We start from the raw sequence: 14,666 nt of genomic DNA on the forward strand, positions 1-14,666 counted from the left end.
CTGAAGCTTGGGAAGGTCCATAACCCTAGCACTTACAAGCTAAATAATGTAGAACTTAGCTATACAGATTGTGAAAAGGACTTGGGGGTAATGTTGATCAGCAACATTAACCCGTAAACGGTCCAAGCAGATCTACGTTCACATGTGTAGTGCTACAAAAGTAGATCTACGTTTTTTAAATATTTTCAAATATAACAAAAAAAAAAAAAGTAGATCAAAGTTTTTTTACACATTTTCAAATGTAAAAAACAAAAAGAAGATCTAATTTTTTTACATACTTTCAAATGTTGAAAAAACATATATATACGTTTGGACCGTTTACGGGTTAAACCAAGACAGCAATGCCTAAGTGTACGTAATAAGGCAAACAGATTACTGGGATTTATATCAAGAAGTGTAAGCAACAGAAGTCCAGCAGTTATACTACAGCTTTATACATCATTAGTAAGGCCTCACCTAGATTTTGCAGCTCAGTTCTGGTCTCCATACATATTATAGAATGGATGTAAATTCATTAGAAGACATTCAGCAAAGAATGACAAAATTAATACATAGCATAAGAAATCTTCCATATAAAAAAAGATTGAAGCCCCTTAAACTACATTCACTAGCATGACGAAGAATGAGGGGAGACATGATCGAAGTGTATAAGTGGAAGATAGATATTAATAAAGGGGATATAAATAAAGTCTTAAGGATCTTCCGCCATGAGAGAACCCCCAGTAATGGATTCATATTAGATAAGTTTAGATTTATTAACGATATAGGAAAGCATTGGTTTGGAAATAGGGTAGTTGATGTTTGGAACAGTCTGCCTAGTAGGGTTATTGAAGCTAAAACCTTGGGTAGTTTCAAGTTTAGGTTGGATAAATACATGAATGAGAGGGGCTGGATTGAGTGGGACTTGCACATGAATAAACAGATTTATCAGAGCTTGTTGTTAGGGTAGCACTGAAAGTGGGCTGGGCAAATATTCTGTTAGTGGGGTGGATTGTAAAGGACCTGCCCAGTATGGGTCAACATGCCTACTGCAGTGTTCCTCCTTTCTTATGTTCTTATGTTCACAGGTTATGTCATGAGGTATAGGGGGTTCAGAATGCAGTGCTAGTGTGTGCTGAAGTTTGTGGGTATAGGAGGGTGGATGCAGGTGGGAAGAGCAGCAACTGGTGGAATGAAGTGAAGAGGGTGATAAGGAAGAAATGTTAGCATATGAGAGGTTTTTACACTAGATGTGATATACTGAGGGCAGAATATATGGAAGAAAAAAACTTTATCCATGGAGGCAGAAAGGTTATTTGTACTTAAGTATAGTGTTACCAACACTGTTATATGCTTGTGAAGCATGGGTTTTATAGGTTGCAGCTATGAAAAGGCTGATGGCAGTTGAGATATTATATTTGGGGATAATGTTTGGTGTGAATATTATGTAGAGAATTCAGAGCCTGGAGATTAGGTGGTGTGGGGTTACTAATAGTATTACTTAGGTAGATAACTTGAAACAAAATAAGTCCCCAGACCCTGACGAATTATTTTCAAGGGTAATTAAAGAATGCAAGTTGGAACTTAGTCAGCTGCTAACGAGCATGTTTAATGCTTCCATCCAAATTGGTATTGTGCCAGAGGTGTGGAAGCTGGCTAATGTAATTCCTATATTTAAATCAGGGGATAAGTCCATTCCATCAAATTATTGTCCAATAAGCCTGACATCTATGGTAGACAAATTATTAGAATCAGTTATAGCTGATATTATTAGCAGTAACCTTGAGCAAATTTTGATTAAAGAGTCTTAGCATGGATTCATGAAAGGTCGTTTCTGCTTAACAAATTTACCGATGTTCTTCAGTAAATAAAGAATATGATAAAGAATATGATGTTTATATGGATTTCAGTATCTTACAAAAGACTTAAGAAAAGTGGCAGCTCATGGCATAGTAGGTAAAGTTCTAACATGGATTGAGGCATGGCTTACCAATAGAATGAAGTGAGTTTCTATTAATGGGGTCAAATCTGAATGGGGAATGGTCACTAGTGACATTCCACAGGGCCCACTGTTGTTCATAATTTACATTATGACCTTGATTAAGGAATTACAAATGACACGAGTAAATTTGCTGATGATACAAAAATAGGCTGAATGATTGATTCTGAGGAGGATACCAGTGAACTCCAGGAAGATTTGGACAGATTAATATCTTGGTCTGAAAAATGGCATTTGCATTTCAATGTGGACAAATGTAAAGTCCTAGTCCTTAGGAATGAAAATAACCCTCGAAGTTATAAAATAGGCTATGTAGAGTTGATTGCACGGAATGTGAAAAATACCTGGGAGTCATGGTAGGCAGAAATCTAAAGCCAATACAACAGTGCCTAAGTGTACATAATAAGGCTAACAGATTACTAGGATTTATTTCAAGAAGTATAAGTAGAGTCCAAAAGTCATTTTACAGCTCTATACATCACTAATAAGGCCTCACTTCGATCATACTGCTCTCTTTTGGTCTCTTACTACAGAATGGATATAAATTCATTGGAGAACATACAGAGAAAGATAATTAAGTTGATTCACTGTATGTATAAGGAATCTCCCATATGAAAATAGACTTAGAGCCTTGAATCTTCACTCTCTTGAGAGATGTAGAATGAGAGGAGATATCAAAGTGTATAAGTGGATGATGGGCATAAATAAAGGCAATATTAATAAAATACTGAGAATACGGTATCAAGTAAGAACCAGAAATAACAGATTTAAGTTAGATAAATTTAGAAAGGATGAAGGCAAGTATTGGTTTTCAAATGGAGTTGTCTATGCATAGAATAATCTTCCAAGTAGGGTAATTGAGGTTAGGAACCTGGGTAGCTTTAAAAAAGAGATAGGACAAATGTATGACTGGGAGGGGCTGGGTTTGATTGGTGTCTGGGAGTAAAGTCTTTGGCAGCTTTGGGAAAAAGTTGGACAAATACATGGTGGTTTTGATAAGGACCTGCTTTGTATGGGCCAGCAGGCTTGCTGTACTGTTTCTACATTCTTATGATCTTAAGAGGGCTGAGGAAGGGTTGTTGAGGTGGTTTGGAAGTGTGCACAAGATAACATTTATGAAGAGATTCAGGAAAACAAGTTAGCTGGACTTGAGTCCTGGAGGTGATAAGTACAGTGATAAGTACCTGCACTCTGAAGGATGAGTGGGGGATGTTGCAGTTCAGAGAGCCATCTGAGCTATGATGTCAAAGTACTTCTGGCAAGACAGTAATTGAATCAGACTGTAAAAGTGTTTCCTTGTTTTTTTGGTTTTACCCTACCTCATTGAGAGACTGCCAGTGTGTTTAAAAAACCATACTTAAAATAATAAAATGTAGTACAGTGGAACTTCGGTACTCGAACTTAATTCATTCCAGAAGGCTATTCAAGTGCCAATCTGAGTACCGAACGAATTTTTCCCATAAGGAATAATGCACATGTAATTAGATTAACCCATTTCAGACCCCCAAAAATACACTTACAGTGACTTCGTGGTGTATTTTCATATGTATTTATGGTTGTATTCTCTGTTTTTTGGTCTCATTTGATAGAATGGAAGATATATTACAGTAATTGAGATGATTCTGTATGGTTTTCAGACTAAAAGTACCTTGAAATTGAGCTCAAAGTAGCAGAAATGTTTAATTTTTGCTGATGTTCAAGAGTAAACAAATCACATCAGGCATCCAACACGCGTCAACTGGTGAGCCTAATATTCTTTCACAAAGGCACTGATATTATTTATACCATTTTTACAATAATGCAGTAGTCTGTATAACAGTAAATCTTCTATTTTTGTGTGTGAATAAAAACTCAAAATGGAAAGCAAGCATAATAAAGGTTATCTATCTATTAAATTTATTCCCACTTGATATCATAAATATGATAGATAACCTAAAAGCACAGTAAAGATGCCAAAATTAATAATAAAAGTCGTGTTATATGGAGAGGTGGAGGCAGTGTTTACATCAGGGCAAACACACTTAGATCACGTTTACCTTAACAAAAAAAGCTCAAAAAAATAGCATGATTTTTCTCAAATATTCCTACCAGAGTCGTATGCTGTATGCACACTTTCCTAGATATTGACCTATTTCTTGACCTGGCATCATTAATAATGAATGGATTGAAATGATTTTCACAGCAAATATAAAACAACGAATATTTTACACAGGTAGCAAGATCAGATGTGAGGGCACCACTTTCATATTTTGCTGTGAGTTCTTTTTTCATCTCTGTTGTAACTAACCACTTTTCTTTTTGGTTGGCTGTTATCACTTAGGTCCCATGGTGACATTTATACAAATAAAAAAAAAGCACCAAAAAATGCAAAGAAATTCGAAATAGTTTACAGCGAAGTTCAGCGGAGTTTTGCACTGAGCAACAGCTACGGGGAGACTGATGCACATGTTCTGGCAGGTCGTATTTGTTTGGTTAGGTGCCAAGCAAACGGTTGACTGCCAAGCAATTTTTTTTACTGAGCAAAGCGTTCGAGTACCGAGGTTCCAGTATAGTTTACACTGTTAACCTTTTAATTATCATTAACTTTATTTCTTTACATGCTATTACTGAAGCATGCATTTTTTTATGAAAATTAAAAACACTTTAATTTACTCTGAAGAGGCAGAGTAATGACTACTAGCTCAACATTTCAGGTAAATGATGGAAAGTTCCAGGTTCTTCAGCTTGTAGGAATGTTGCGGTGCATTGCTTCAGGAATGCAGTACCTCAGTGAGATGAATTATGTGCACCGTGACCTAGCTGCTCGAAATGTACTTGTAAATGCCCAACTCATGTGCAAGATTGCTGACTTTGGGTTATCAAGGGAGATTGAAAGTCACACAGAAGGAGCATATACCACAAGGGTGAGTTTCTGTTAGATTAATTGAAAATTCATTACCTAACTGCTGTATATACAAGGCATTGTGCAGTGGAAAAGAATAAGTTCCACCACAGTCAGAATCTAGGTTAGTTAATGAATCAGTTACTTAATGTTTCATCTGTTTGTGGGAATGTGTAGATTTCTTCTTCATCTGTAACTTAGGCTCAAGAATCCCCATAGCAAAGTATGGTAGCGCGAGCTTCATAGCTCCATTCTCTCCCCACACCTGCGTTTTTCTCCATTTTTTTTATTTGGCACTTATTCTTTTTTTGCCATGCAATGTCTAATACTATACCATAGTTTTGTGTGTACTTTTGTACTCACCTAATTGTGGTTGCAGGGGTTGAGACTCAGCTCCTGGCCCCACCTCTTCACTGACCATTACTGGGTCCTCCCTCTCCCTGCTCCACGAGCTTTATCATACCTCGTCTTGAAACTATGTATGGTTCCTGCCTCCACTACATCACTTACCAGACTATTCCACTTCCTAACAACTCTGGCTGAAGAAATACTTCCTAACATCCCTTTGACTTATCTGAATCTTCAGATCCCAAGTGTGACCCCTTGTTTCTGTGTCCCATCTCTGGAATATTCTGTCTCTGTCCACCTTATCTATTCCAGAGAGTATTTTGTATGTCGTTATCATGTCACCCCTGACCCTCCTGTCCTCCAGTGTCGTCAGACCTTGTGTACGTGCACACCATCATTTATTTGTAGTAAATTTTGGAGAGAGATTTGCGGCAAAGTTTAACTTGCTCTCATTACATAAAAATATCCAGTAGAGACTATAAGATTAAGTGGTGTTCTTAAGCCAGGCTAATGTAACTTGTCTGCAAGCCAGTATATATCTGTCACTGCCTGCTTGATTATGCACATTTGAGCAGTTTGCTGTTGAGGTTACCAATGTGGTGCCAGCAATATTATAATTTCTGGCATACCTGATTAGTGAGTTTTCATATATAAAGTTTAAAATATGTTAACTTTTTTTTAAAGCACCTTAATTTTCATCAAATTTAGCTATTATCCATCAGTAAACCTCTATCATATGTTATTCTGCATTCATGTTCTGCCCTAGTTCATTAACATGAGAATATTTAAATAAGTGTAATATATGAAGTCCATCCAACAGAGATGTAAGTGACCAAAGTAAAGTCTCTCTAAAGCCACTGTTAGAATCTAGGGACAGCAATTTCTTGAAGTTTGTGGATTTGCATAATCAGAGATTTAATGTAATCCATTGCTTAGTCTTGTTTTATATATTTTGCAGTACTTAATATTTATATAACAGTTTTCTCCATTTCGTTATTAGATTTCCACACGTTAAAAAAAAGGGGAGGGGGGAATTTGGAATAGCTGGAAACAGTTTGGTGTTATACACTATTGGTCTTGGGCAAAAATTGTATGTGTGACATGGATAGCCGTACTTCTGGCTAGAGTACTTGAAGAATATTAAAGGTTTTCTGTCAATATATAGTCCACATTACTATACTGTAAAATTTTCAAATGTTTTTTCCTATAAATCTTTTCTAAGAATTAAATCATATTCACTTTTGAATGCAATTAACATTACTAAGCCTGTCTTTGCTATACAGTCATTCATCTCAATTTTGAAATCAGTATGTCTAGCTTGTATAAAATACTCATTTTCAGCTCCATGACAAAAATTATTGAACTTTTATCTTAGTATTGGAAATGTCATGAAACTAGCGCTGCTACTAACCCTAGAAGGGATGGTTTTAAAGATGTTTTATTGCTCTTGACTGCTCTAAAATGTTATTAAACCACACTTTAAAAGCCATTTATTTAAATTGCTAGAGCCCAGAGTATCTGAAGTAGAACACTTTCCTTGAAATATGTTCACAGTGCTATGTAGGGATATGGAATATGAAGGAGTTATTTGTATTAAAAAAAAAAAAAATGCTAAACCCATAAGATTATAGTGGTGTAGGGTGCTGAAATAGCTGGTGCTTGGGTCTAGTAGAGCTTCATTCAGGGAAAGCTGGCTGCCTTGGATCAAACGTGTAGTGCATGCTACACGCCAAGGTATTGTCCAGTGTGGGTAGATTGGTAAAGCACTGCGTACCTTGTCCTAAGGTTCGTAGGTTCGAGTCTCCTTCAGTCAGAGATCAGTGTTTGTGTATATTTCACCTGCTCTTGCGAATTCCTTGCATATACTATATATATATATATATACTATATGTATATATATATATAATCCCTACCTTTATATTGTGTAATTAAAACTAATTCTATTCTTTCAGGGAGGTAAAATCCCAGTTCGATGGACTGCACCAGAGGCAATTGCATTTCGCAAGTTTACAAGTGCATCTGATGTTTGGAGTCTGGGTATTGTTATGTGGGAAGTCATGAGTTACGGAGAAAGACCATATTGGAACTGGAGCAACCAAGATGTCATAAAGAGTATTGAAAAGGTATTGCTTATGTGTTAATAGACAGAAACCTTCTGCACATGATCCAGCATTCAATACAGTACTTGTCGAGACACTTTTTTATTGCTCTGTGATCTAATACTGTACGGCAGACCAAGATTGGAAATATTATGCAGTTAGCCAACAAGATCTATCTTCCTCAACACTAAAAAAAAATCTCAGTACTTAACTACAATGCCAGAGCCCTAAGTAAACACTATGATGACATCAATGAGCTCTTAGTGTCATTAAATGAAAATCTAACTTTCATTATTCTTACAGAAACCTAGCTAAAACATGAGGAGGTAGAATAGCACTTTACTAAGCTAATGAGTTGAAATGTATTAATTCATCATGTACCAGAGACGAATTTGGGGAATATATATTTGCAAAATTTACTACATTGTAACAGACTCCAATCTCAATAGGAGCTCTCTACACATCACCACATATTAATGCCAACTTTGATAATCATAAACAATTATTATTGGAGACTATAATGAACTTCATTCAGTCAGAATGACTTGCAAGTAGGTTTCCTTAACATGAATTGCTTGTTACTACCAATCAGTAAGCCTACAAAACCAAAACAACTGTCTTCACTTGACCACATCTGGACAAATACTAACTAAACCAAATGAAACTTGTGGAAGGACACATTTGCAACTAATGTGACATTTTATTGCAGTAATGTTTCACTCTCCAGGAGCCTTTTCAATCTTGACAGCTCCTAGAGAGCAAAACACTTCGCAATATAATGTTGCATTAGTTGCACATGTGTGTTCTTTTTACCTCACATACTGTCAGTAATTTTACCAATATTATTACAACAAATGAGACTTCTTTCAAATTGCTGTAACTGTAAACTACATTATCTCATTTTGACTATAATATCAAACCTAATCAGAAAAATATCAAACTCCTATGCCAAAGTTAGAGATTACTTCCCATATAATTACTAAAGTTCTCTATACCTATTCTCAACCAAATCTACAGAGTAATTTCAGTAATAAATCTCTAAGAACAAGCAGAAAACAAAGCTAATATACTACCATTCATATACATTGCATCACTGCTCAACAAAGCTATAGAAACCAAAACTTTCCCAAGCATACTGATGCTAAGGCACAAAAGTGATACTCAAAGAGAGCAACTACATGCCAGTTTCTAACTTGCCATTATTATCCAATTTTGAAAATGCATTATAAATCCATACATTTGTTTATATAACCTTTGCCAGTTTTGTTTCAGGCCAAGAAATGGTACAATGATGCAATAATAAAAATGTTCAAGTCTTCTTCTCTAGAAATAAAGAACAACTAATTTGCCTCTTATTGATTTAAGAAAAACTTTTGATATAGTAGACTGCATATTACTGCTTAAAACTCGACATTGTGGAATCATAAAACATCCAAGCACAAAATCCCACCTTAGGTGAGATGGGACATACACAGATGACACCCAAGAAATGAGTGAGATACTAAAGTCCCAGTACGACTCAGTGTTCAGCAAGCCATTACCCAGACTAAGGGTCGACAATCCAAATGAATTCTTTTGTGAACAAGACCCAAAATTTGGTCACCTCAAAAATCTCTGATATTATCCTAACATCACAAGACTTTGGAAAGGCAGTAAATGACATGCCCATGCATTCTGCCCCAGGTCCAGACTCGTGGAACTCCGTGTTCATCAAGAACTGGAAGAAGCTCCTGTCATGTGCCTTCAGCATTCTATGGAGAGGGAGCATGGACACAGGGGTCATCTCACACTCACTAAAAACAACAGACATAGCCCCACTCTACAAAGGTGGCAGTAAAGCAGTTGCAAAGAGCTACAGACCGATAGCACTAACAAACATCCCATGTCATAAAAATCTTTGAAAGGTTCTAAGAAGCAAGATCGCCAGCCACCTAGATGCCTATCAGTTACACAACCCAGGGCAATGTGGGTTTAGAGCAGGTCTCTCCTGACTGTCCCTGCTACTGGACCACTTTGAGAAGGTCCTGGATGCTATAGAGGATAAACAAAATGCAAATGTAGTATACACAGACTTCGCAAAAGCCTTTGACAAGTGTGACCATGGTATAATAGCACACAAAATGAGTGATAAAGGAATAACAGGAAATGTTGGTAGATGGATCTATAACTTCCTGACAAATAGAGCACAAAGAGTAATAATAAACAGAGTAAAGTCCGAGGCAGCTACAGTGAAAAGCTCTGTTTCGCGGTACTCTCTCCCATCCTATTCTTCCTCATATCTGACATAGAAAGATGACACCAAAATTGCTATGACAGTGTCCTCCATTGAAGACACCACAAGACTCCAAGCGGACATCAACCAAATCTTCAAATGGGACACTCGCAAAACAATATGAAGTTCAGTGAAGAGAAATTTCAACTACTCAGATATGGAAAACATGAGGAAATTAAAACTGTATCAGGGTACACAACAAATTCTAACCATACAATACAACGAAAAAGTAATGTGAAGGACCTGGGAGTGATAATGTCATAGGATCTTCCCTTCAAAGACCACAACAATGCATCTACCACATCTGCTAGGAAAATGATCGGGTGGATAATGAGAACCTTCAAAACTAGGGACGCCAAGCCCATGATGATTCTTTTCAAATTGCTTGTTCTTTCTAGGCTGGAATACTGTACACTGAAATACTGCTGGCAAAATTGCTGACCCAGAGAGTGTACAAAGACCTTTCACGGCACACATAAGTGCGATAAGGCACCTAACTTACTGGGAACAGTTGAAGTCCCTAGATTTGTATTCCCTAAAATGCAGGCGAGAGAGATACGTGTTAATATACACTTGGAAAATCCTAGAAGGATTAGTACCAAAATTGCACACTAAAATCACTTCCTTTGAAAGCAAAAGACTCAGCAGGAGATGCAACATTCCCCCAATGAAAAGCAGGGGTGCCACGAGTACACTCAGAGACAACACAATAAGTGTCAGGGGCCCAAGACTGTTCAACTGCCTCCCAGCATACATAAAGGGGATTACCAATAGACCCTTGGCTCTCTTCAAGAAGGCACTGGACAGGCACCTAAATTCAGTACCTGATCAGCCAGGCTGTGGTTCATACATCAGTTTGTGTGCGGCCAGCAGTAATAGCCTGGTTGATCAGACCCTGATCCACCATGAGGCCTGGTCTCAGACTGAGCCATGGGGGCATTGACCCCTGAAACCCTCTCCAGGTATACTGACAGACAGCATGAGCCCATTAATGACAATATTCATTAACTTGGTTTATCAACATAAGAGTGTCCTTTGTTAACTACATCTATTACGTATTATTATTATTATTATTATAATCAAGGGGGAAGCACTAAACCCGTAGGATTATACAGCGCCTATTGGGGGATGGAAGGCATTCAGGCTTAATTCAGGGAACTGGAGCACAGATCCAATTCCCTAGATCAAGAGCCCCTCACCAGCGTCAAGGAGCCTTCCTTGAGGGGATCTATTACGTAATGCCTCTCAGGAACTTACACCAAGTCCATCTGCAGATGAAAACTCTTTGGGTGACAAAAACTGACAGTATTCAAAAGACCTTTTGCATTGTGTTTGGGAATAAATCTAATAAATAATGCAGACATTGAAAAACAAGATGAAAGAAAATTATTAGGCATACTCTCACTACAAATTCAGCACTCAACCAGCACTTGTCTAAGAAACTTTCTAAAATGGAGGGCATTCTTTCAAAAATGTTACCCTGTACTATTCTTATCTATCCTTACCATCTTTCAGAGACACATCTGCTGTCAAGTTCACTCCCAGATATCTGAACACATTTACTTCCTCCATTCCCTCGCTCTAATCTTATATCCAGTCTTTGTTTTTTCCATAATTTGTGTTGCTCTCATCACCTTGCTTTTTCCTGTGCTCATTTTTAATTTCCTTCTTTTACATACCCTCCCAGATTCCTCCACCAACCTTTGCAATTTCTCATTGGCAAAGAACAACTGTGACAACTCCCATTTTGTATCAAGGTAGAGTGGCCCAAAGGAGGAAACCTCATTCACCACCATTCATTCCATCATCCATTTATACTTCCCCTCTTTTATCTACTCTTATAACCACAAATCTCAGGTGCATGTAATGACACTGTAATCTTAAATCCACACCATACCTGTTTTACATAAATATAGCAAATCCTGTTAGATACAAGTGTGATGTCTCAACAAGCTTGGATAGACAGTTATTTAATGAGTGAAAATTAATGTTTTTTTTCTTTGGCTTACCCCTACCCTGGTAGGAAACAATAGATGTGATAAATTTAAAGTATGAAAAAACTCCTTTCAGCAGCGAATGGTATCATTAATAACTTGCCTAAGGTTTCAGCAACAAAATCTTATCATTGTAAACCTATTTTCCCACAGGGTTATCGTTTGCCAGCACCCATGGAGTGTCCAGAAGCCATTTACCAACTTATGTTAGACTGCTGGCAGAAGGAGCGCAATCATCGTCCAAATTTTGCATCCATTGTACGGACTCTAGATAGACTGATCCGTACTCCTGAGGCTCTCAACAAAGTGGCTCAGAACAGGTACTGTAAACAAAACCTGTGTAGCAACATGTGGCTTTGAATGCTAGCTTAAGACAGGATCAGGGCTTCACTGCTAATGGGTTAATATCTAATGGCAAGACATTAATTAAAAAGCATTTTAATGAGGATAAATTATACAAATTCCAGATTACAGTTTGCCCATTAGTCAGTAGATCCTTGATGTTACTGATGTAGGTTGTATGTGGAAAACCAACTCAACAGTTTAGGGGACTGAGATTGGTTCAAAACCTATCCATATTCTATATTTTACCTGTTTGCCTATCACACTATTTCCCAAGTAAAATTGGGTAAAGTAGATTCTTAACTTTAATAAAGCAAAATTCCTTGTTTGAATGCATGTCTGCCTAACAGATTTGATATTCATTTTAACACACCTTTTAATCTATTTTTCCTTAATTTATTAAAATAAACTTCCTTGTATCTTTCTAATACAGTATAAACTTGTTAAATTGGCATTACTCAGTTGAACCAATCACATGTCTAATAAATGGTGCCCATATACAGATCAATGTAAACAAGGCTCTGTACCTTGCAGCCTGGTATTAGCATGGCAATGTGTCACTGCGCTGATTGGCTGCCATGGACGACTGCTGGCAATTCAGAAGTGTATTGTGTAGTAGCAACTCTCAGCACACACTGTAAAGCTCTTTGCTGTAAAATCTCTTAGAATTTTAACTTATTTATTTTATCTGTTGGTGATGGTTGAAACTAAACTTGTTCTAGAGTACTCCTCTCATTTCTAGGCTTCGTATCTTCATTTCCTTAATTTTATCTGAAAATTTGAAATCCTTCTCATAGATGTGAGGGCTAAACATTACTAATTTCATTTTATATATAATTTCTGCCAGAGTGAGAGAGCAGGCAGGCATGGTTTAATTTTTATGAACTGAATATCGATAGCTAATAAATGACAACCTTTGTACGTGGCACACATCGTGAGTGGAAGGCTCTAGTATTGCGTTTTGTGCTGAAAATATTTGTTTTGCCTTGCTCTCAATGTTTTCTTGATTTTGTCTGGTTCTTGCCGCAGTTTTGATTGCTTTATCAATTAACATGTTTCCCACCTCATAATTTTCACACATTTCCTCTTGTACATGCCTTCTCAATTTTTCATCATTTTTAACTGAAATTCATAATTAGTATGTATATCTTTTATTTTTGCTGTCAAACTTCCTTAAGAAAAATTTAGGATTTCTTTCTTATTGCTGTACATAATTTGCCTATTAGTTTAAACTATCTTGTTGTTACTCTATTTTTAAGAGTTTTCATTAATATTTTTCAATAGTCTATACATTATCAAGTTTGTCATATATTTTTCAGACTAATTCATAGTTTAAATTTAATCATTCATGGTGATTCTTCTACAGCTTTCTCAAGTTATATTTAGTTTACTTTGAATTAACCCTGTTTGTATCTTAAGTTTTCTTACACTATTTTGTATATTCAGTGTAAGACCCCTATATATTCATGTATTCTTGACCTCACATTTGTTACTGATTTTATTTTGATAGGATAGATTATCGTTAGAGTAGACAAGCAGCAAATTTAATTTTTAAATTAAACTGAAAAGCCTAGGACCATATTGTATCAATAGGAGAACTATTGGCAGTGGTGACAGTAATTACAGTGGCAGAAAACATAACACAATGGAAATTGCACATCGACAAGGAGCTTAGTTTGGGTAGTAAAATGTTATTTAGATGAAGTGATATATAGCAAGACATTAACTATCTTGCTCTTCCACCCATTCCTTGTATCAGAATTCAAGAACCTCAACTTTTATTCATTTTGGAAAACATTCAAATACTGTACATAGTGTGCTTAGCATTCAAGTCACTTGAAGGGCATACTTTTCCATATGCAGTTGCATACAATGCTTTTGTAACTCATGATGGCCAACCATTCATTATTATTTTTTGCCTTTTATAACTAATTTGATGTTAATCACAAACACACTTTCTGTGCTCTTCCTTCAACCTCACTTTGATGAAGTTGAAGTGCAGAGATAATGTACTTGATGATATGAAGCCTGTGGCTTGGGAAGACAAGGGTAAGGACATGCCCACTTGGACATTAACTTTCAAATTGTGTTGTAACCAGAGTGGCATGCACATCACTGTCATAAATGATGATTCAGTGGCACCTGAAGCATAAGGAATTCAGAGGTTAGTGGATTCTTTAGAGCTTTAAAAGTAGCAGGAAGTATGAAAATGAAAGATGTTAGCCATTGAAGCTGACAGAATTTTATGATTTTACGATGCACATATACCAACATGAAAGGCATGAAACAGGATCTGCCTCTTAGTTAAAACCTGATTATTATATCAAAAGTAGGTGGGAGATTTGTGTAATGAATGTATTACTAATAAGAATGATGAATAATTTGTAAGTAGTTCAGTACTGTTTTAACTGCTTAGCTAATAAAATGTTGGTGCCCAGTTACTAGACCCATTGTGTTCCTCTTTTAGTCCATCAGGCTGATGGACTGATTACCTCAAACTCCTCCTCATCTTGCACTTATTTCCGCACTGGACTGAAGAAGCTACTGTGTGGCGAAATGTTTCCATAATAAAGATACCCAAATGCTGCATAAGTGTGTCATTTATCAACAGCAGACTCGTGGGTTTATTATATGAGTAGCATTTTTAGGAATGACAGTGAGAGAACACTTGTGAAGTGTTTGTGATCAGAAATAGAAAAAGATCATATGAATGTTTAAAGAGCATCACTACGAGTGAATTGCCATAGAGTCC

The 14,666-nt window shown here is 36.7% G+C and overlaps 1 protein-coding gene across 9 annotated transcripts in view; it reads left to right on the top strand.

Moving 5' to 3' along the window:
* Eph (Eph receptor tyrosine kinase) overlaps window positions 1–14,666 on the top strand; it is a 688,518-nt gene that overhangs the window by 664,130 nt on the left and 9,722 nt on the right. For all 9 annotated transcript variants that reach the window (XM_070083710.1, XM_070083705.1, XM_070083708.1 and 6 more), the window contains 3 exons: window positions 4,672–4,881; window positions 7,160–7,330; window positions 11,726–11,892. In XM_070083710.1, the coding sequence (XP_069939811.1) occupies window positions 4,672–4,881; window positions 7,160–7,330; window positions 11,726–11,892 (548 nt within the window). The remainder of the gene's footprint in view (window positions 1–4,671; window positions 4,882–7,159; window positions 7,331–11,725; window positions 11,893–14,666) is intronic.

Source organism: Cherax quadricarinatus, chromosome 10, assembly GCF_038502225.1.
Source record: "Cherax quadricarinatus isolate ZL_2023a chromosome 10, ASM3850222v1, whole genome shotgun sequence".
NCBI lineage: Eukaryota > Metazoa > Arthropoda > Malacostraca > Decapoda > Parastacidae > Cherax > Cherax quadricarinatus.